A 23310-nucleotide genomic window follows, 5' to 3' on the forward strand; every position below is an offset into this window, starting at 1 on the left:
AGACTGCAGATGAGCTGGCTAAAATAGCCTCGGGGCGAACAACGGTTCCCCCGGACGTCTTCTCCCGAGACATACATCAACCCTCCGTCAAGACCGACGACACGCCCGAGCCCGAGGAAGCCTCGGCCCAGCCCGAGGCATCCTCGGCCGCCGAGGATGAGGCACTGCACGTCGAGGAAGAGCGGAATGGGGTCACGCCTAATCGAAACTGGTAGACCCCGTACCTACAATATCTCCACCGAGGAGAGCTACCCCTCGACAAAGTCGAAGCTCGGCGACTGGCGTGGCGCGCCAAGTCGTTCGTCTTATTGGGTGACGAAAAGAAGCTCTACCACCGTAGCCCCTCAGGCATCCTCCAACGATGCATATCCATCGCCGAAGTTCAGGAGCTATTGCAAGAAATACACTCGGGGGCTTGCGGTCATCACGTAGCACCTCGAGCCCTCGTTGGTAACGCCTTCCGACAAGGTTTCTACTGGCCGACCGCGGTGGCCGATGTCACTAGGATTGTACGCTCCTGCCAAGGATGTCAATTCTACGCAAGACAGACGCACCTGCCCGCTTAGGCCCTGCAAACAATACCCATCACCTGGGCGTTTGCTGTGTGGGGTCTGGACCTCGTCGGTCCCTTGCAGAAGGCACCTGGGGGCTTCATGCACCTGCTGGTCGCCATCGACAAATTCTCCAAGTGGATCGAGGTCCGACCCCTAACCAGCATCAGGTCCGAGCAGGCGGTGGCATTCTTCACCAACATCATCCATCGCTTTGGGGTCCCGAACTCCATCATCACCGACAATGGCACCCAGTTCACTGGCAAGAAGTTCCTGGACTTCTGCGAGGACCACCACATCCGTGTGGACTGGGCCGCCGTAGCTCACCCCATGACGAATGGGCAGGTAGAGCGTGCCAACGGTATGCTTCTGCAGGGACTCAAACTGAGGATCTACAACGACCTCAACAAGTTCGGCAAGCGATGGATGAAGGAACTACCCTCGGTGGTCTAGAGTCTGAGGACGACGCCAAGCCGAGCCACGAGCTTCTCGTCGTTCTTTCTAGTCTATGGGACCGAGGCTATCTTGCCCACGGACTTAGAATACGGTTCCCCGAGGACGAGGGCGTACGACGACCAAAGCAACCATACCAGCCGAGAAGACTCACTGGACCAGCTGGAAGAGGCTCGGGACATGGCCTTACTACACTCGGCACGGTATCAGCAGTCTCTGCGACGCTACCACGCCCGAGGGGTTCGGCCCCGAGACCTCAAGGTGGGGGACTTGGTACTTCGGCTGTGGCAAGACACCCGAGGGCGCCACAAGCTCACTCCTCCCTGGGAAGGGCCGTCCATCATCGCCAAGATTTTGAAGCCCGGAACATACAAGCTGGCCAACAGTCAAGGCGAGGTCTACAACAACGCTTGGAACATCTGACAGCTACGTCGCTTTTACCCTTAAGATGTTTTCAAGTCGTTCATATACCTCGTTCTCTTTACATACACAAATAAAGTCTAACCGTCAAGGAAGGGACAGCCTTGCCTCGGTAAAGCCCGACCCTCCCTCGGGGGCTAGAAGGGGGGAACCCCCTCTGCGTCAAAAATTTCCTCGAAAAAAATCTTTCTGCCAGAACATCTTTCGTGCTTTTCGATTGCTTCGATAGCGGGGTCCTAAAAATGACGGAGTACACATAAGCGACAAGGCCGACCGAGCCGAGGGACTCCTACGCCTCTGGGATATGGATACCTCACTCATCACCTTCCACGATAAGTAACTCTCGCTCGGATAAGCGATTCCGCTGCCGAACAAGTCTTAACGCTTAAAAACTTTTTTGGCAGAACGATCTTTCGTGCCTCCTCGACTATATCGATAACAGAATCCTGCGGACGAGTAAGAGTACACGTAAGCGGCAAGGCCGACCGAGCCGAGGGACTCCTACGCCTCCGGGATACGGATACCTCACTCATCACCTTCCACGATAAGTAACTCTCGCTCGGATAAGTGATTCTGCTACCGACGAACAAGTCCTGATACTCGAAACAAGAGGAAAGGAAATGCGGCTTTATAACACGACAATGATATGTTTGGGCCTCGGCGGCCGCAAAAAACATACGCATACTACAGACAAACTGTTCCTGCAGGTTCAGACATCGATAGAGGGAACAACAGCACCCTCAGCGTTGTTTCCACCTTCGGCGGGATCTGACCCAGCCTCGGACGGCGACACGGGCGGAAGGATCTCCATCTCGAAGGAAGATGTCGGCACCGCGCCTGGGCCATCGCTGCCAGGGTCTCCTCCAGGATCCCGGCCCGAGCAGACAGCTCGGCTGGCCGCTCCGTAGCCTCAGCCAGCTATCCCCGAAGGCATCAGCCCGGCTCACGGCCTCGGAAGCGTGACTCCGAAGTTGGTCCCGCTCACGGATGACCCGGCCAGGCTCCAGTCGCCGCTGCTGCACCTCCTCGGCCTGGGAAGTCACCTGCTCCTGGGCCGACGAAGCCCCTTTTCGAGCCGACTCCGCCTCTGTCCATGCTAACACCGCTGCCTCCGGCTCTGGCTCATCGCAGAGCAGCCGAGGGTTCCGTAACTGAGCAAGAGAAGCCTTGAGTGGCAAGGCCGACCGTGCCGAGGGACTCCTACGCCTCCGGGATACGAATACCTCACTCGTCACCTTCCGCGCAAAGCAACTCACACTCGGTTAAGCGGCTCAGCTAGTCGACAGGTGAGTCCCAATGCTAGAAATGAGGGGAAAACAAGGCTTCACGCCCAAATACACAGATGTTCAGGCCCCGACAGCCGCAATGAACATACACCGGCACTCAAGGTGCCATTACAAACGGAACTTCGGTTCCACTCCCGTGGGTATGAACAACCTCCACATTGGGGGGCCTGCGGGACGACAAACTCCGGGTGGCACGCCGGCAACCTCCGCAGCAGCAGCGATGACCTTAGGGCAAATGCTGCTGTGGGAAGGCCCTCGCCCACGTCCCCGCACGAGGGGCGAGGACAAGCCGTCAGAGCCAAAGAGCCGGAGGTCTGTCCTCGAGTGGCCCCCAGCCTGCACCGGTAGATCCCCACTCAAGTCCTCGCGGACGGGCAAGCACCGACCTTCGCACGGAGGCGTCGTACCGGAGCGAGGACAAGACAATCCAAGAACACGAATGCTGCCCCTAGCGGCGTGTGACGTCTTGGACGGTCCCCCGGTGCGCACGGCGCAACAGCCGCCCGTACGGTGGGAGGGCAACCACGCTCCGCGCCCAGCGATGGGAGGGGGCACCGGAAGCAGTGCCAGGGCCAGCTGAGCGAGCGAGCCAGGCATGCTGGAGCTGACGACGCTTGCGGCCGACCAGCGCGTTGTCAAAGTCCGCCCCTCCGCTAAGCCGGTGAGTGCCCTGTCCCCTGAATGCTGAAGGAAGAGGTGGCCCGCCGGCCCATGCGGGAGGTAGAACTCCGGCTCGCCTCGCTCCCCGCCCCAGCAAGGATGATGAAGATCCTTGAAGCTGAGGGCGGGGCAGAGGCTGCAGCCCGGCTTGCTTCTCCCCACCATCGAACCGGTGGTCACCATCCTGCGTGACCATTGGTGAGGGAATGCAGCCGGGCTGCCTGGTGAAAATCCTTGAAGCCGAGCGATGGCTGAAGGGTGCCAACCTCCGTGAGGTTGCGCTCCTCCAACAACAAAATGAAAGCAACGCGGGCGCTCCCCATCTGGGGGCACAAAAGGAGGAAGGGCGCAATGCATGAGGGGAGTGCGAAGGCATGGCTACCACCCGGGGGATCAATCCCTTTTTAAAGGCGACTCTCCCCACTCGCGTCCTCAGGCGTCGCGGACTAAGTCTTCCCCCTACGACACGGGGGCTGGGTCCCACACGTCATGCAAGCTGGCCCGGAACAGAAGAAGCCAAACCGCCGCGCGCGGAGCCTATAACCGCCCCGCGGTTACAAGCACTCCTCCATCCTCGCCGAAACCAGCGGTTGAAAGGGCGGACCGCCATGCAGGTGGCGTGCAACTGCACCACGGGGATGCACGCTGATAGTCGCCTAGAGGGGGGGTGAATAGGGCGAAACTGAAAATCTCAAAAATGATCACAACTACAAGCCGGGTTAGCGTTAGAAATATAATCGAGTCCGCGAAAGAGGGCGCAAAACAAATCGCAAGCGAATAATCAAGTGAGACAGGCGGATTTGTTTTACCGAGGTTCGGTTCTCTCAAACCTACTCCCCGTTGAGGAGGCCACAAAGGCCGGGTCTCTTTCAACCCTTCCCTCTCTCAAACGGTCCCTTGGACCGAGTGAGCTTCTCTTCTCAAATCACTTGGGAATCAAACTTCCCGCAAGGGCCACCACACGATTGGTGCCTCTTGCCTCAATTACAAGTGAGTGTTTGATCACAAGAAAGAATGCGAAAGAAAAGAAGCGATCCAAGCGCAAGAGCTCAAATGAACACTAATGCTTTGTGTGGAGTTGGGAGAGGATTTGATCTCTTTTGGTGTGCTTTGCAATGAACGCTAGCTCTTGTATAGTGGTTGGAAGCTGAAAAACTTGGATGCAATGAATGGTGGGGTGGTTGGGGTATTTATAGCCCCAACCACCAAATGTGGCCGTTGGGAGCCTGTCTGCTCGATGGCGCACCGGACAGTCCGGTGCACACCGGACAGTCCGGTGCCCCCTGCCACGTCATCACTGCCGTTGGATTCTGACCGTTGGAGCTTCTGACTTGTGGGCCCGCCTGGGTGTCCGGTGCACACCGGACATGCACTGTTCCTTGTCCGGTGTGCCGGAGTGGGCGTGCCTGACATCTGCGCGCGCAGAGCGCGCATTAAATGCGCAGCAGAGAGCCGTTGGCGCGGAGATAGCCGTTGCTCCGGAGTTGCACCGGACAGTCCGGTGCACACCGGACAGTCCGGTGAATTATAGCGCGAGTGTCTCTGGAAATTCCCGAAGGTGGCGAGTTTGAGCTGGAGTCCTCTGGTGCACCGGACACTGTCCGGTGGTGCACCGGACACTGTCCGGTGTACACCGGACAGTCCGGTGATCTCAGACCAGAGGGCCTTCGGTTCCCACTTAGCTCCATTGTTGAATCCAAAACTTGGTCTTTTTATTGGCTGAGTATGAACCTTTTACACCTGTGTAATCCATACACTTGGTCAAACTTAGTTAGTCCAAATGTTTGTGTTGGGCAATTCAACCACCAAAAATTATATAGGAACTAGGTGTAAGCCTAATTCCCTTTCAATCTCCCCCTTTTTGGTGATTGATGCCAACACAAACCAAAGCAAATATGGAAGTGCATAATTGAACTAGTTTGCATAATGTAAGTGTAAAGGTTGCTTAGAATTTGAGCCAATATGAATACTTACAAGATATGTGTGGATTGTTTCTTTCTTATATAACATTTTGGACCACGCTTGCACCACATGTTTTGTTTTTGCAAACTCTTTTGTAAAACATTTTCAAAGTTCTTTTGCAAATAGTCAAAGGTAAATGAATAAGATTTTTGCAAAGCATTTTCAAGATTTGAAATTTTCTCCCCCTTAAAGGAGATCCTCCTCTTAGTGTTCAAGAGGGTTTTTATATATTAATTTTTGAAATACTAATTTCTCCCCCTTTTGAACACAATAGGATAATCAATTGATAAATATTCAACACTAGATTTTTGAATTTGGTGGTGGTGCGGTCCTTTTGCTTTGGGCTCCTTTCTCCCCCTTTTTGGCATGAATCGCCAAAAACGGAATCATTATTGCCCGCCTGGTAGTTTCTTCCCCTTTGGTCATAAACAAATGAGTTAAGATTATACCAAAGACGAAGTCCTTTTGCTTTCTCCCCCAAGGATGGAGAGTGGTATGTAGCGACGGCGAAGGTTGAGTTACGGAGTGGAAGCCTTTTTGTCTTCGCCGAAGACTCCAATTCCCTTTCCATATACCTATGACTTGGTTTGAAATAGACTTGAAAACACATTAGTCATAGCATAGGAAGGGGATACGATCAAAGATATATAAATGAGCTATGTGTGCAATCTAGCAAAAGAAGTTTCTAGAGTCAAGAATATTTAGCTCATGCCTAAGTTTGTTAAAAGATTGTTCATCAAGCGGCTTGGTAAAGATATCGGCTAATTGATCTTTAGTGTTAATGTATGAAATTTCGATATCTCCCTTTTGTTGGTGATCCCTAAGAAAATGATACCGAATGGCTATGTGTTTAGTGCGGCTATGCTCGACGGGATTGTCGGCCATTTTGATTGCACTCTCATTATCACATAGCAAAGGGACTTTGGTTAATTTGTAACCATAGTCCCGCAGGGTTTGCCTCATCCAAAGCAATTGCGCGCAACAATGACCTGCGGCAATGTACTCAGCTTCGGCGGTGGAAAGAGCAACCGAATTTTGCTTCTTTGAAGCCCAAGACACCAAGGATCTTCCCAAGAACTGGCAAGTCCCCGATGTGCTCTTTCTATTGATTTTGCACCCCGCCCAATCGGCATCCGAATAACCAATCAAATCAAATGTGGATCCCCTAGGGTACCAAAGCCCAAACTTAGGAGTATAAGCCAAATATCTCAAGATTCGTTTTACGGCCGTAAGGTGAGCTTCCTTAGGGTCGGCTTGGAATCTTGCACACATGCATACAGAAAGCATAATATCTGGTCGAGATGCACATAAATAGAGTAAAGAACCTATCATCGACCGGTATACCTTTTGATCCACGGACTTACCTCCCGTGTCGAGGTCGAGATGCCCATTGGTTCCCATGGGTGTCTTGATGGGCTTGGCATCCTTCATCCCAAATTTGGTTAGAATGTCTTGAGTGTACTTTGTTTGGCTGATGAAGGTGCCCTCTTGGAGTTGCTTCACTTGGAATCCTAAGAAATACTTCAACTCCCCCATCATAGACATCTCGAATTTCTGTGTCATGATCCTACTAAACTCTTTACATGTAGACTCGTTAGTAGACCCAAATATAATATCATCAACATAAATTTGACATACAAACAAGTCATTTTCAAGAGTTTTAGTAAAGAGTGTAGGATCGGCCTTTCCAACTTTGAAGCCATTAGCAATAAGGAAATCTCTAAGGCATTCATACCATGCTCTTGGGGCTTGCTTGAGCCCATAAAGCGCCTTAGAGAGCTTATAGACATGGTTAGGATACTTACTGTCTTCAAAGCCGGGAGGTTGCTCAACATAGACCTCTTCCTTGATTGGTCCATTGAGGAAGGCACTTTTCACGTCCATTTGATAAAGCTTAAAGCCATGGTAAGTAGCATAGGCCAATAATATGCGAATTGACTCAAGCCTAGCTACGGGTGCATAGGTTTCACCGAAATCCAAACCTTCGACTTGGGAGTATCCCTTGGCCACAAGTCGAGCTTTGTTCCTTGTCACCACACCATGCTCATCTTGCTTGTTGCGGAAGACCCACTTGGTTCCTACAACATTTTGGTTAGGACATGGAACTAAATGCCATACCTCATTCCTAGTGAAGTTGTTGAGCTCCTCTTGCATCGCCACCACCCAATCCGAATCTTGGAGTGCTTCCTCTACCTTGTGTGGCTCAATAGAGGAGACAAACGAGTAATGTTCGCAAAAATGGGCAACACGAGATCGAGTAGTTACCCCCTTATGAATGTCGCCGAGGATGGTGTCGATGGGGTGATCTCGTTGTATTGCTTGGTGGACTCTTGGGTGTGGCGGCCTTTGTTCCTCATCCTCCTTGTCTTCCTCATTTGCATCTCCCCCTTGTTCAATGCCATCATCTTGAGGTGGCTCATTTGCTTGATCTTCTACTTCATCAACTTGAGCTTCATCCTCAATTTGAGTCGGTGGAGATGCTTGCATTGAGGAGGATGGTTGATCTTGTGCAATTGGAGGCTCTTCGGATTCCTTAGGACACACATCCCCAATGGACATGTTCCTTAGCGCGATGCATGGAGCCTCTTCTTCACCTATCTCATCAAGATCACCTTGCTCTATTTGAGAGCCATTAGTCTCATCAAACACAACGTCACATGAGACTTCAACTAGTCCAGTGGACTTGTTAAAGACCCTATATGCCCTTGTGTTTGAGTCATAACCAAGTAAAAAGCCTTCTACAGTCTTAGGAGCAAATTTAGATTTTCTACCTCTTTTAACAAGTATAAAGCATTTGCTACCAAAGACTCTAAAATATGAAATGTTGGGCTTTTTACCGGTTAGGAGTTCGTATGATGTCTTCTTGAGGATTCGGTGTAGATATAACCGGTTGATGGCGTAGCAAGAGGTGTTGACCGCCTCGGCCCAAAACTGATCCGAAGTCTTGTATTCATCAAGCATTGTCCTTGCCATGTCCAATAGAGTTCGATTCTTCCTCTCCACTACACCATTTTGTTGAGGTGTGTAGGGAGAAGAGAACTCATGCTTGATGCCCTCCTCCTCAAGGAAGCCTTCAATTTGAGAGTTCTTGAACTCCGTCCCGTTGTCGCTTCTTATTTTCTTGATTCTTAAGTTGAACTCATTTTGAGCCCGTCTCAAGAATCCCTTTAAGGTCTCTTGGGTTTGAGATTTTTCCTGCAAAAAGAATACCCAAGTGAAGCGAGAATAATCATCCACAATAACAAGACAATACTTACTCCCGCCGATGCTTATGTAAGCAATCGGGCCGAATAGATCCATGTGGAGTAGCTCAAGCGGCCTGTCGGTCGTCATGATGTTCTTGTGTGGATGTTGGGTTCCAACTTGCTTTCCCGCCTGGCATGCGCTACAAACCCTGTCTTTCTCAAAATGAACATTTGTTAATCCTAAAATGTGTTCTCCCTTTAGAAGCTTGTGAAGATTCTTCATCCCAACATGGGCTAGTCGGCGGTGCCAGAGCCAACCCATGTTAGTCTTAGCAATTAAGCAAGTGTCGAGTTCAGCTCTATCAAAATCTACCAAGTATAGCTGACCCTCTAACACTCCCTTAAATGCTATTGAATCATCACTTCTTCTAAAGACAGTGACACCTACATCAGTGAATAGACAGTTGTAGCCCATTTGACATAATTGGGATACGGAAAGCAAATTGTAATCTAATGAATCGACAAGAAAAACATTGGAAATAGTATGGTCAGGTGATATAGCAATTTTACCCAATCCTTTGACCAAGCCTTGATTTCCATCCCCGAATGTGATAGCTCGTTGGGGATCTTGGTTTTTCTCATATGAGGAGAACATCTTCTTCTCCCCTGTCATGTGGTTTGTGCACCCGCTGTCGAGTATCCAACTTGAGCCCCCGGATGCATAAACCTACAAAACAAATTTAGTTCTTGACTTTAGGTACCCAAACTGTTTTGGGTCCTTTGGCATTAGAAACAAGAACTTTGGGTATCCAAACACAAGTCTTTGACCCCTTGTGTTTGCCCCCAACAAACTTGGCAACGACCTTGCCGGATTTGTTAGTAAGCACATAAGAAGCATCAAAAGTTTTAAAAGAAATGGCATGATCATTTGATGCATTAGGAGTTTTCTTTCTAGGCAACTTGGCACGGGTTGGTTGCCTAGAGCTAGATGTCTCACCCTTATACATAAAAGCATGATTAGGGCCAGAGTGAGACTTCCTGGAATGAATTCTCCTAATTTTGTTCTTGGGATAACCGGCAGGGTACAAAATGTAACCCTCGTTATCCTGAGGCATGGGAGCCTTGCCCTTAACAAAGTTAGACAAATTTTTAGGAGGGGCATTAAGTTTGACATTGTCTCCCCTTTGGAAGCCAATGCCATCCTTAATGCCAGGGCGTCTCCCATTATAAAGCATGCTACGAGCAAATTTAAATTTCTCATTTTCTAAGTTGTGCTCGGCAATTTTAGCATCTAGTTTAGCTATGTGATCATTTTGTTGCTTAATTAAAATCATGTGATCATGAATAGCATCAACATCAATATCTCTACATCTAGTACAAATAGTAACATGCTCAATGGTAGATGTAGAGGTTTTGCAAGAATTAAGTTCAACGATCTTAGCACGAAGTATATCATTCTTATCTCTAAGATCGGCAATTGTAACTTTGCAAACATCAAAATCTTTAGCCTTAGCAATCAAATTTTCATTCTCTAATCTAAGGCTAGCAAGAGAAATGTTTAATTCTTCAATCCTAGCAAGCAAATCATCATTATTATCTCTAGGATTGGGAATTGAAACATTACAAACATGAGAATCAACCTTAGCATTTAAACTAGCATTTTCATTTCTAAGGTTGTCAATCATCTCACGGCAAGTGCTTATCTCACTAGATAACTTTTCACATTTTTCAATTTCAAGAGCATAAGCCTTTTTAACCTTAACATGTTTCTTGTTTTCTTTAATTAGACAATCCTCTTGGGAATCCAAAAGGTCATCCTTTTCATGAATAGCACTAACTAATTCATTTAATTTTTCCTTTTGAGCTATGTTAAGGTTGGCAAAAAGGGAACGCAAATTATCCTCCTCATCACTAGCATTATCATCACTAGAAGATTCATATTTAGTGGAGGAGTTAGATTTAACCTTTTTCCGTTTGCCGTCCTTTGCCATGAGGCACTTGTGGCCGACGTTGGGGAAGAGGAGTCCCTTGGTGACGGCGATGTTGGCGGCGTCCTCGTCGTCGGAGGAGTCGCTTGAGCTTTCGTCGGAATCCCATTCCCGACAAACATGGGCATCGCCGCCCTTCTTCTTGTAGTACCTCTTCTTCTCCTTTCTTCTCCCCTTCTTGTCGTCGCCTCGGTCACTGTCACTAGATATGGGACATTTAGCAATAAAATGACCGGGCATACCACACTTGTAGCAAACCTTCTTGGAGCGGGACTTGTAATCCTTCCCCCTCCTTTGCTTGAGGATTTGGCGGAAGCTCTTGATGACGAGCGCCATTTCCTCATTGTCGAGCTTGGAGGCGTCTATTGGTTGTCGACTTGGTGTAGACTCCTCCTTCCTCTCCTCCGTTGCCTTGAATGCAACGGGTTGAGCTTCGGATGTGGTGGCATCATCAAGCTCGTTGATCTTCCTCGAGCCTTCGATCATGCACTCAAAACTCACAAAATTCCCGATAACTTCCTCGGGGGTCATTTTAGTATATCTAGGATTACCACGGATTAATTGAACTTGAGTAGGGTTAAGGAAAATAAGAGATCTTAGAATAACCTTAACCATCTCGTGATCATCCCACTTTACGCTCCCGAGGTTACGCACTTGATTCACCAAGGTCTTGAGCCGGTTGTACATGTGTTGTGGCTCTTCCCCTTTGCGAAGCCGGAACCGACCGAGCTCCCCCTCGATCGTTTCCCGCTTGGTGATCTTGGTGAGCTCGTCTCCCTCGTGCGCGGTTTTGAGCACATCCCAAATCTCCTTGGCGCTCTTCAACCCTTGTACTTTGTTATACTCCTCTCTACTTAGAGAGGCGAGGAGTATTGTTGTTGCTTGAGAGTTGAAGTGCTCGATTTGGGCCACCTCATCCTCATCATAGTCCTCATCCCCTACTGACGGTACCTGTGCACCAAACTCAACAACATCCCATATGCTTTTGTGGAGCGAAGTTAGATGAAATCGCATTAAATCGCTCCACCTAGCGTAATCTTCACCATCAAAAGTTGGTGGTTTGCCTAATGGGACGGAAAGTAAAGGTGTATGTTTGGAAATGCGAGGGTAGTGTAGGGGGATCTTACTATACTTCTTGCGCTCTTGGCGCTTAGAAGTGACGGAGGGCGCATCGGAGTCGGAGGTCGATGTTGATGAAGTGTCGGTCTCGTAGTAGACCACTTTCCTCATCCTCTTGTGCTTGTCGCCTTTCCGATGCGGCTTGTGGGAAGAAGATTTTTCCTTCTTCTCTTTGTGGTGAGAAGAGGAAGACTTTTTCTCCTTCCGTTTGGAGGAGTCCTTCTTCTTCTCCTTCCTCTTGGTGCGGGACTCTTCCGATGAAGTGCTCCCGTGGCTTGTAGTGGGCTTTTCGCCGGTCTCCATCTCCTTCTTGGCGTGATCTCCCGACATCACTTCGAGCGGTTAGGCTCTAATGAAGCACCGGGCTCTGATACCAATTGATAGTCGCCTAGAGGGGGGGGGGGTGAATAGGGCGAAACTGAAAATCTCAAAAATGATCACAACTACAAGCCGGGTTAGCGTTAGAAATATAATCGAGTCCGCGAAAGAGGGCGCAAAACAAATCGCAAGCGAATAATCAAGTGAGACAGGCGAATTTGTTTTACCGAGGTTCGGTTCTCTCAAACCTACTCCCCGTTGAGGAGGCCACAAAGGCCGGGTCTCTTTCAACCCTTCCCTCTCTCAAACGGTCCCTTGGACCGAGTGAGCTTCTCTTCTCAAATCACTTGGGAATCAAACTTCCCGCAAGGGCCACCACACGATTGGTGCCTCTTGCCTCAATTACAAGTGAGTGTTTGATCACAAGAAAGAATGCGAAAGAAAAGAAGCGATCCAAGCGCAAGAGCTCAAATGAACACTAATGCTTTGTGTGGAGTTGGGAGAGGATTTGATCTCTTTTGGTGTGCTTTGCAATGAATGCTAGCTATTGTATAGTGGTTGGAAGCTGAAAAACTTGGATGCAATGAATGGTGGGGTGGTTGGGGTATTTATAGCCCCAACCACCAAATGTGGCCGTTGGGAGCCTGTCTGCTCGATGGCGCACCGGACAGTCCGGTGCACACCGGACAGTCCGGTGCCCCCTGCCACGTCATCACTGCCGTTGGATTCTGACCGTTGGAGATTCTGACTTGTGGGCCCGCCTGGGTGTCCGGTGCACACCGGACATGCACTGTTCCTTGTCCGGTGTGCCGGAGTGGGCGTGCCTGACATCTGCGCGCGCAGAGCGCGCATTAAATGCGCGGTAGAGAGCCGTTGGCGCGGAGATAGCCGTTGCTCCGGAGTTGCACCGGACAGTCCGGTGCACACCGGACAGTCCGGTGAATTATAGCGCGAGTGTCTCTGGAAATTCCCGAAGGTGGCGAGTTTGAGCTGGAGTCCTCTGGTGCACCGGACACTGTCCGGTGTACACCGGACAGTCCGGTGATCCCAGACCAGAGGGCCTTCGGTTCCCACTTAGCTCCATTGTTGAATCCAAAACTTGGTCTTTTTATTGGCTGAGTGTGAACCTTTTACACCTGTGTAATCCATACACTTGGGCAAACTTAGTTAGTCCAAATGTTTGTGTTGGGCAATTCAACCACCAAAAATTATATAGGAACTAGGTGTAAGCCTAATTCCCTTTCACACGCCTTCGACTTCAACGCATCCAGCATGGAGGCCCAGGCCCACACGTCATGTAACCGGCGCGCCGGTTACTACGTGCGAAAAACTGCACCGCCACTTGCGCCAATGCCGTGCCTTCTCGACTATGGAACCGGTGCCGCGACTCGAGGCAACCCTGCGCATGGCCCAGCAATGCCAACCGAGCACATCGGTCACGGGTCAGTCAGCTGCGGGAGAAGACGCGACGGTCGATATGGCCAAAAGTGGGCCGGCAGTAATGGCGGCGGCACGCGAGCGGAAGCAGCAGTCAAATCGTCTGTAGGCTCACGTCCCCTCCTGGAGCAGCAGAGGAGCCCTCTCCCACGGCGTGAAGACGACGCGCCCGTGTTCCGTCCCTCGAACGGCTCACGCAACGACCGCCCCGCGAACCACTCGTCCCGTCGCATTAACTTTGCGGCAGGGCAAACGACGCCTTTGGCAGGCAAAGCGGGCGACGTTTCACCTCCGCCATGATGACTGCGTCAAAAAAGGTGCGCCACGCCGTTTGAATTCATATCCTTTTCCTTCTCCCCTTTCTCTCTCTTGCTACAGGGATCAGGAAAGGGGATACTCCGAAAGGGATCCTTCTCCGCGAAGGAAGCGGGCCCCGAGCCCTCCTACTGATCAGGGGTTCGAAGGCTAGCCCCTCGGAAGGGTTCGACAGCCGCCCCAGAGCACTTGGGCTTCAGGCTCATTACTGATCAGAGGTTCGAAGGCTGGCCCCTTGGAAGTGTTCAACAGCCGCCTCAGAGCACTCGGGCTCCGCGCCCACTACTGATCAGGGGTTCAAAGGCTGGCCCCGCGAAGGGTTCGACGGTCGCCCCAGAGCACGTAGAGCGAGGGATGACTCTGGGTATGTCCGATACATGGTCGAGGCTCGGGCTACGCTCCCGAGGTACCCTAGGACATTTCCGAGACCAGCAGGAGCGATTTTGTAACGGAATCCCACCAGAGGGAGGCATCGAGCCCTTGGACCCAATCGAACGGGGCCGGGTCCGGCAAATCACCTGCAGGTACTTTTGGAGCGCGCCTCTGGGCCACTAGCCGACCCTTATCGAACGGGGCACGGGCGTCCACTCGGATCACCCGTTAGCAACTCACTGGAGACACCATGTTCGGCGCCCCCAGGGGCAACATGGCGCTTCCCCCCTCCTTGCGGAAAGGCGACGAAGTGGCGTATGATAAAAGTCGAGTCAGCCCTTGATCGTCCTCTCGCTCCATGCAGAGGCTCGGGGGCTGCTCTCGCAAACCTGGCTACGGCCAAACCGTTGACAACGTCAACAGACCAGCCTGAGAACTCGGAACCCGACCATGCACCCGGGCTACCATCAGATCGCATAAGGGAACAACCAGACCGACCAAGGCATCACGAAAAGCATTAAGACCTCAAAGGAGTCAAACCACTCCTCCGAGGCCTCAGGGGCTACACCCGGCGGGTGCGCTCGCGCGCACCCACCGGAACAAAATGTAACCGAGAAAGGTCGGTCCCCTTGCAAAAAAGTGCGACAAAGCCTCCAAGCGAGTACCAACACTCCCTTTGAGGCTCGGGGGCTACTGTCGGGTACCATAATTAGGGGTACCCCCAACACTCCTAAACTCGGCTGGTAATCACCATCAGCGCAAGCTGCAGAGACTGATGGGCGCAATTCAGGTCAAGGCTCCGTCTACTCAAGGGACACAATCTCGCCTCGCCCGAGCCCAACCTCGGGCAGGAACAGTAGTCCCAGGCGAATTCACGCCTCGCATGAGGGCCTCCCTAAGCAACGGGCGCACCCTCGACTCGCTCGAGGCCCAGCTCGGGCAGGCTTCGCAGTGAAGCAACCTTGGCTAGATCGCCTCGCCAACCGACCGTATCGCAGGAGCATTCAATGCAAGGATCGCCTGACACCTTATCCTGACGCACGTTCCTCAGTCGGCAGGGCCGAAGTGACCGCAGTCACTTCGCCCTTCCACTGACCGACCTGAAAGGAAAACAGCGTCGCCTGCCCCGTTCCGAATGCTGTGCCACCCGCCAGGGTGAGGCTGACAACAACTAAGTCCAGCCTCAGGCACAACAGGAAGCTCCGCCTCGCCCGACCTTGGGCCTCGGCCTCAGAAGGTGGTCTCCGCCTTGCCCGACCCTAGGGCTCGGCCTCAACCTCGACCTCGGAGGATGGTCTCCGCCTCGCCCGACCCCAGGGCTCGGCCTCAACCTCGACCTTGGAGGATGGTCTTCGCCTCGCCGACCCCAGGGCTCGATCTCGGCCCCGACCTCAGAAGGAATCGCGTCCTCACCCAACCCCGGCCTCGGCCTCAGGAGGAGTCTCCGCCTCGCCCGACCTTGGGCTCGGACCGATCACGCCACAGGGGGTATATCATTGCCCTACCCCTAGCTAGCTCAGGCTACGGGGAACAAGACCGGCGTCCCACCTGGCTCGCCCCGGTAAACAAGTAATGATGGCACCCCACGTGCGCCCATGACGACGGCGGTTCTCAGCCCCCTACGGAAGCAAGGAGACGTCAGCAAGGTCCCGGCAGCCCCGACAGCTGTGCTTCTACAGGGCTCAAGCGCTCCTCCGACGGCCACGACACCGCATGCACAGGGCTCTAGCACCTCTCCGACAGCCACGTTGGCATGTACATAGGGCTCTGGCTCCTCTCTGCCGGACACGTTAGCATATTGCTACACCCCCATTGTACACCTGGACCCTCTCCTTACATCTATAAAAGGAAGGTCCAGGGCCCTCATACGGGTGGGTGGTCGCGCGGGAGGACGAGCCGACGAACAGGCTCTCTCTCTCCCTCGCGAACGCTTGTAACCTCCTACTGCAAGCGCATCCGCCCTGGGCGCAGGATAACACGAGCCGCGGTTCTCCCCCCTTGTGTTCCATCTCGCGCCGACCCATATGGGCTGGGACACGCAGCGACAATTTTACTCGTCGGTCCAGGGACCCCCCGGGGTCGAAACGCCGACACTAAAAGACGAGAAACCCTCTCTTCTGAGTTCTGATTCGATATCCAAGACCTCAAATTTCCATTCAAGTTTCAAGAAAACGGCAACCTGTCCCATCTACTAATTTTATCGGATGATTTGGGCCTGAAATTTGGACCCATTACAAAGTTAGGCTGAAGCCCATATTCCAGCCTACAGAAACATTGAAAGTAGGGAAGGTAACGGGTACATATTCGTCGAGTAGTACCATTCCATATATGTAGCCATCAAAAAAATTCTACCTATCAGGTTATCCATATATTATCGAGGGTATAAAATCTTACCCATACCCGTACCTGCGCGGTCGGGTAACCCGTACCCGTTAGGAAAGTCTTAAATTCGAATATACCATCACTCAAAATATTATAAACATACAAAACAAGTTAAATTTCACGTATAACAAATCATATGATGACATAATTTAGTAGCTAGACAAAAGATAGTTAGAGAAGGGTTTTATTTTAGTTAAGATAGACTCTATTAGATGGTTATAGTGCATTGATGCGGATATAATCTCTACTACTAATTAAGTACCTATTGTAGGCGTTCACAGCCAACCGTGGTGCACGTTCTGCCGCATCCAGACCGTCCAACCCGCATCCAACGCCCCTGCCGCGCTCGTCCCTCCCGCGCTCGTCCCTCCCGCAGCAACCGCGCCTTCGCACGCATGTGCCGCAGCCCCCGCAGCAACCGCGCCTTCGTTGCCCCCGCAGCCGTTGTTCTGCCTCTCGCTTCCCTCCCAGAATCTCGGTCGCGCCATTCAGGGACTCTCCATCCCTGCCTCCGCCATCATCGCCCCACGCTCGCGCTCCGTCGATGGAAGGCGTCATTCTAGGGATCCTCCGCGGCTCCACTATCCTCCGAATCCTTGGCCCGCTCGTGATATCCCCACGGCCCCGCCGCTCCCACCCCTGTCCTCCCGACCTCTTCGCCGGGTCCTTGTTCCCGTCGTCGACCGTGGCCCATTCCACCAATCGGCATCACCCTGGTCTCCGACCACCAGCCCCGCTTTAGTTCGCCACTCCCTCCCCGTCGGTGCGGCGGCCGTCGCCGGTGCTAACGCCAAGAACGTCTCCCCGCCGCCGGTGGCGGTGGCATGGCCAGGGGAAGGAGGGGCGGAGGAGGCCGTGGCGAGGGGCAAGGAGGAGTGGCAGCTCACGCCGCTTGACATGGGCCTTGGCGCCGGCGAGGGGTGGGACATCGCCGACGCCGTGGCGCCGCCGGGGCTCGCCCCCGACCACACCTTCCTCAGGTGGATCATCGGCGGCGAGGACGCGTCTGCGGCCATGGGGTCTGTCATGGACTCGCCGGTCCTTGAGCTGGACCACGCGCCGTCCATGATGTCGCTGGCGTTCGGTTCCACCATGCCGTTCGCGCCGACCATGGAGGACGCCAAGCCGGTGCCCTTCGGCCACACGCCCAACTTCTTCGGCTCGCACCCGTCCCTGGACGCGGCGCCGTAGCCGAAGCGACCCACCCGATGGCCGGCGCGTACAAGGCCTTCTCCGAGGTGGCCCCCGTGCTCCAGTTCGCGCACCTCACCTGCAGGCTGTGCTGGACGAGCTTGGGGCCGCCGGCCGCATCCACGTGCTGGACCTGGACATCGGCACGGGCGAGCAGTGTGCGTCGCTGATGCAGGAGCTGGCGTAGTGCTGCCCCGCGGCGACGCTCAAGGGGACTGCATTGGTGTCGCCGGCGTCGCACCACCTGCTGGAGCTGAACCTCATCCACGAGAACCTGTCGGGCTTCGCCCGCGAGCTCGGCATGTTCCTCCAGTTCGCGACGTACAACGTGGACGCCCTGGATCCCGCGGAGCTGGTGGCCATCACCAGCGGCGACGCCGTGGCCGTCCACCTCCCCGTGGGGTCAGCCCACGTGGCCGCAATGGCGGCCGTGCTCCGCCTCGTGAAGCGGCTCGTCACCAAGGTGGTGGTGTCCGTGGACCGCGGCTGCGACCGCACGGAGCTGTCGTTCGCCACGCACCTGCTACAGGCGTTCCAGCCTTGCGTGTCCCTGCTAGACTCCAGCGACGCCATGGGGGGCGCGGACGCCGAGGCGGTCGGCAGGATCGAGCGGTTCATGGTCCAATCCGACGTGGAGCTGACAGAAGTGTTTACGACCATTATTTTGTTCCATCAGATGCTGCTGGTACCCAAAAAAAAACAAAACAAAAAAGAAGAAGCTAGGATCATTCGCACCGCTAGGATGCAAGTTCTAATCCCTTGGGGTTACTGGATCCGCCTAAATTTTTTGCTTAAGTGAACTAGAGTACCTTTTGTTAAGTTGTATGATCTGACAGAAAGAGAGAAATAAGCTAGACTCGTGCAGTTAACGGACCCTTTGGCTTGGTGTGTGCACTGCACTGCACCCATCGCGAAGCTTAAAAGTGGGCGCATTACAGGCGAAGCAGAGTTGCTAAACCAAGCAAGTTCCAGTGTCTAGCCCTCCCCTAAAAAAGCACTTATGCTTCCAACTCCTATCTGGATTGACGTAGGATTCTACATGAATAAAGCTATAGCAGGAGCCTCGACTTTAGCACACAGTACGTTCGCACGAGGGAGAACGGCAGCCACAGAGAGAGAACTCGACGCCGGAAGCCAGGCAGAAGATCCCACACCGGGCCGCTGAACCAAGAGAGCGTGGAGCCGGAGCATGTGGGCCACGGAGAAATTTTAGCTGTGTCCCTGTGCGGTCGGGCCGTGCTGTGCTGTCTGTCCTTCGCAGTCCACAGCTCTGCTCAGCTCCCTCTGTTATCCTAGCTGCAGTGGCCCGTTGTCACGAGCAGAGAGCTGCCTGCACAGGCAGGCAGGCAGCAGCCTATCCTAACTGCAGTGGCCAGTTGGCCGCGCGCGACGAGGCTCTTCTGTCCGTGTTGCTTTTCCCTACGTGCGAGTGGAGTGGACTGAACATCTGGACCGGTTGTGTGGTAGACGGGGCCGGTGCTGCACAAGTACCTGTGACACACGCGACGGTGCTTGCCTCTGTCTCCACGTTGTTACAAAATATTGCAATTGTGACCAATACAAGGGGTGTGTCAGATTTTTCCCAATTGATATACTACTTAGGATGTGTCCCTTCATGTGAATATAAATAGGACATCCCTATGATAAAGTATCAACGACTATCATTCTCCCTATCTCGTTTTCACTAATAACAGAGACTTATCGACATTTCTAAAAAATTAGATTAGTTTACAAGGTGTCGACATTTGCTTATGATTAAACATTCTATATTTACTCTTTAGAAATAATTTATGCGATATTGATAATATTTGTTCTACATAAATTCAATTTATAATAATATTACGTATTTATATCATTCCATATTATGTTTAAGCACGAATTTTATCGTCAACATTATGCTCATGTTGCCCGTCGTCAAGGTCCTGAGCTGTTATACACTCATCAATTTGTGTTTCGTAGCATCGCACGGGTACGTACCTAGTTACCTATAGATAGACAGGTATAAGTAGTACCAACCTGTACCTGTCTAACCAATGGATAGAGGTTCTTGGCTATTAAAATATCCATAAATAGAGAAATTATTCTATATAAAATCCGTCAGTTATTTAGGTTTCGGTTACCATTGTCCTCTCTAATCCAAGGCAGGAATATTTTCTGAGTGTCGTCGAGGAGCCCACATGTCATGTCACGGAAATATTAGGTCGGGGCTCGGGCGGGGCCGCCGGCCTCGCCCTCGTCGCCGAGTCACCACTCACCACACACCAAACAAAGCAGGGGCCAGGGGAGCCCACTTCGAGGCCGCGGCGTTGGCTGTCTCGGTGTCATCGTCTCCTCTCGTCTCGTTCTCTTCTCCTCACCTCCTTCGTTTCGCGGAGCAGAGCGAGCAGCCGGGACCGGACCTCCAGGGAGCGCACCGCGGAGGCTAGCGAAGATGCCCGGGCTCACGGCACCGTCCGACTACGCGGAGGAGCCGCCGCGTCACCCGGCCCTCAAGATCAACTCCAAGGTCAGCACTACTACCCCCCCGGAGATTTGAGTGATTGGGTTGGGTTGGTGCCTTGTGGTGTCGCTTTCGCGTCGATGGCAATCGGCGGATTCGTTTGTGGCTTGGCCCGGACGCGTCCGAGGGCATCTACGGCACCGGCGCGTTGATCAGACCGCCGCCGTTGGTGCTGCGCAGCAGCGGGTAGCGCTCCGCTGCCCGTTTGCGCAGTGATTAGCAAAGCGTGATGCAGCACGAGGTTTTGTAGTCTCTGATCAGTGTGGAAATAGGCTGCAGTTTCATTCTAGTAACAAGGCGAACGGGTATGTAATTTCGGCCGCAGTGCGCGGCACTTGGATTGGATATACTAGTTCTCTATTGTTGCCAGAATGGTGCAGTGTGTGTGTCTGCGAAGCTATTTCTGGATAATTGTAAGAGTGCCAAGAGCTTTTCCTGAATGAGTTTATATTTTAGTAGGAATTATTCATAAACTACACAGTAAGACACCGAAACGGGGGTAATCAGCGAGCATCATTCTGTTTGCAGGAGCCATTCAATGCTGAGCCTCACCGATCAGAGCTAGTCGCATCTTACATCACCCCAGTGGATTTCTTCTACAAGAGGAATCATGGACCCATCCCTAAAGTCGAGGACCTCTCAAGGTTTCTCAGCACAAGCTGTGAATTCTCATTTATCATTGTGATATGTTACAGTTTACCAAACACTGACACTTTATATGAATGGATCGACAGATACACTGTTTCCATTTCTGGTCTCGTCAACAAGTCCATTCAGCTATCGATGGCTGACATTTGGTAATGTTTAATGGTTTTATTCTAGTGACTAATAATGTGATATGAGTGTTCTTTGCTCTTGATTGAATAATTGACACAAAACTTTGCATTCAGGTCTCTTCCAAAGTACAATGTCACAGCAACTTTACAGGTTCATATATATGATTGCCCAACTAATCATTCTGTGACACATATATGTTAGTATGGCTAATAACCTAGGTGTATAACATTACGATCCTGTCATTTACAGTGTGCAGGAAACAGGAGGACTGCGATGAGTAACGTACGGAAAGTGAGAGGTGTTGGGTGGGACATATCTGCTCTTGGAACTGGTAAGTGACGAGTCCAGAACTGCCTTTGGTGAACCCATTAGTGGTATGCTCGTGTTAATGCTCAAGGGTAGTAACACCTGTGATTATGTGAAATCTTATGAGTTCTAGACTAGGAATAAGCCCTTACTGATTACTCTAGTATCAAACTAGCAGTTTGGGTGAACCTCATGAACTCTCATATCAACTAATTAATAACACATGTGCTACCGGATCATATGCAACACTGAAAAATTCTGTCTTCTGATTGCCCTCATAATTTTTTTAATTCTAGATACTAGCACTTTGCATTTGCTTCTTGACTAAAATGATTCCTAACAATAGTATATCTACTGATGTTTTGTATGGTTCCAGCAACTTGGGGAGGTGCCAAACTATCTGATGTCCTTGAGCTAGTTGGAATACCAAAACTCAGTTCAGTCACGTCTCTAGGAGGGAAACACGTTGAGTTTGTTAGCGTTGACAAGTGTAAAGTGAGTGTGCTGATCCTTATTGACTGGCAATCACTTTTATGGCAAAGCCTCCCTGCTAGTGTCTTATTGTTTGTGTCACTGTGTCAGGAGGAAAAAGGTGGTCCTTATACGGCATCTATTCCATTAAATCAGGCAACAAATCCTGATGCCGATGTATTACTTGCATATGAAATGAATGGAGAGGTGGACAGAAGATAACTTTTCTTTGCATAACTGAAATTCAACTTCAAACAGTCTCGATATTATGTTTAAGTTATTCTTCAAAACAGTAGTTTCTTTATTAATGCTGTTGTGCCATTCAGCTACCTGTTTGCCTTTTCAGTATTCATTTAATCTGGATTTATTTTTAATTTTCGTGCTATAAACTACCATGTGTAGGTACTCAACCGAGACCACGGATACCCGCTCCGGGTTGTTGTACCTGGAGTTATTGGTGCACGCTCTGTAAAATGGCTGGACAGTATCAACGTAAAAGAGGAGGAATGCCAGGTTTTCCGAAACTACGGATACAATGCCTTTATCGTCTTTATTTTCTGTGTTCAAAACTGACTGCTATTCTTAACCAGGGGTTTTTTATGCAAAAAGATTACAAAATGTTTCCGCCAACCGTGGACTGGGACAACATTAACTGGTCAACTAGAAGGCCACAGATGGATTTCCCTGTGCAGGTAGGTATGCTGCGTGCATGCATCAGTGGTTCGTCATTGCTGATATGTGCTGCTAGGTTTCTGAAGAACTTACTATGTTCGCTTACTTTGATCGTCTAGTCTGCTATCTGTACACTGGAAGATGTAGATGTTATCAAGGAAGGACAGGTCAGTATGTTTCCATAACAACACATACTCTGAGACTGAATCCTGTGCGAGTACCATGGGCAGATTTCAAAGAATTTTTCTTCACACACCGCTATGCTTTGCTCGCTGCAGGCTAGGATTGCTGGATATGCACTTTCAGGTGGTGGCCGTGGCATTGAGAGAGTGGATGTATCAGCTGATGGGGGTAAGACCTGGGTCGAGGCTCGTAGATACCAGAAAGACAATGTGGCGTATGTGTCAGATGGACCTCAAAGTGATAAGTGGGCTTGGGTTCTCTTTGAGGCCACATTAGACGTACCAGCGAATCCTGAGATCGTAGTTAAGGCGGTAAGTGAAGTCTATCTTGACACACTATTTCACTCAACTTAGAACAGTTTGTGAGAAATACATCTTGTGTGGGTACAGGTGGACTCAGCTGCAAACGTTCAGCCCGAGAAGGTAGAAGACATATGGAATCTGAGGGGAATCCTCAACACGTCTTGGCATCGGATCAAAATCCAGAGATCTTCGTGCGTTGAAAGATCTAAGCTGTGAAATTAAGTACGCAGCTGACCACTTGGAGAAAGCACACTCACTTTACCATTGTCCCTGAATAATAATTAGTCACTTCAACTTTATGCGTCTGTGGAGTAAGGTTGTACGAGTGTTGTGGCTGTGTCATTATGGGATTTGAGCTCACTTGGTTTCTGTGTAAATGTCAGCTGCTGCGGTTTTTTTTTGGTTGGTCAGGTTTGATATCGAGAAATATCCATTGCATTCTGCGTTTGAAAATACTATC

The 23310-nt window shown here is 51.3% G+C and overlaps 1 protein-coding gene and 1 pseudogene across 2 annotated transcripts; both read left to right on the forward strand.

The window, feature by feature from the left end:
- Window positions 1-3305: 3305 nt before the first annotated feature.
- On the forward strand, window positions 3306-19002 carry LOC103645171 (uncharacterized; annotated as a pseudogene).
- Window positions 19003-19821: 819 nt separating this feature from the next.
- On the forward strand, window positions 19822-23303 carry LOC103642918 (sulfite oxidase). 2 transcript variants are annotated; one of them, NM_001353338.1, is made up of 12 exons: window positions 19920-20145; window positions 20668-20783; window positions 20874-20936; window positions 21030-21066; window positions 21166-21247; window positions 21599-21717; window positions 21805-21900; window positions 22096-22206; window positions 22284-22385; window positions 22485-22532; window positions 22644-22859; window positions 22938-23303. In NM_001353338.1, the coding sequence occupies exons 1-12, from the start codon at window positions 20071-20073 to the stop codon at window positions 23064-23066; spliced, it is 1194 nt and encodes a 397-aa protein (NP_001340267.1). In that variant the 5' UTR covers window positions 19920-20070; the 3' UTR covers window positions 23067-23303. The 2 variants fall into 2 exon arrangements, with proteins under 2 accessions (XP_008664305.1, NP_001340267.1); XM_008666083.4 differs by lacking the exon at window positions 21805-21900 and having other exon boundaries at window positions 19822-20145; window positions 22938-23291.
- The last annotated feature ends 7 nt before the right edge of the window (window positions 23304-23310 follow it).

The sequence above is a fragment of the Zea mays genome, chromosome 1, assembly GCF_902167145.1.
Source record: "Zea mays cultivar B73 chromosome 1, Zm-B73-REFERENCE-NAM-5.0, whole genome shotgun sequence".
In the NCBI taxonomy this organism is placed as follows: Eukaryota; Viridiplantae; Streptophyta; class Magnoliopsida; order Poales; family Poaceae; genus Zea; species Zea mays.

What these genes read in the sequence shown, in the direction of transcription:
- LOC103642918 (NM_001353338.1), top strand. Translation starts at nt 20,071, where the DNA reads ATGCCCGGGCTCACGGCACCGTCCGACTACGCGGAGGAGCCGCCGCGT. An exon ending in CCCTCAAGATCAACTCCAAG is followed by an intron (nt 20,146 to 20,667) that starts GTCAGCACTACT and finishes TTCTGTTTGCAG; the next exon opens with GAGCCATTCAATGCTGAGCC. An exon ending in CATATGAAATGAATGGAGAG is followed by an intron (nt 21,901 to 22,095) that starts GTGGACAGAAGA and finishes TACCATGTGTAG; the next exon opens with GTACTCAACCGAGACCACGG.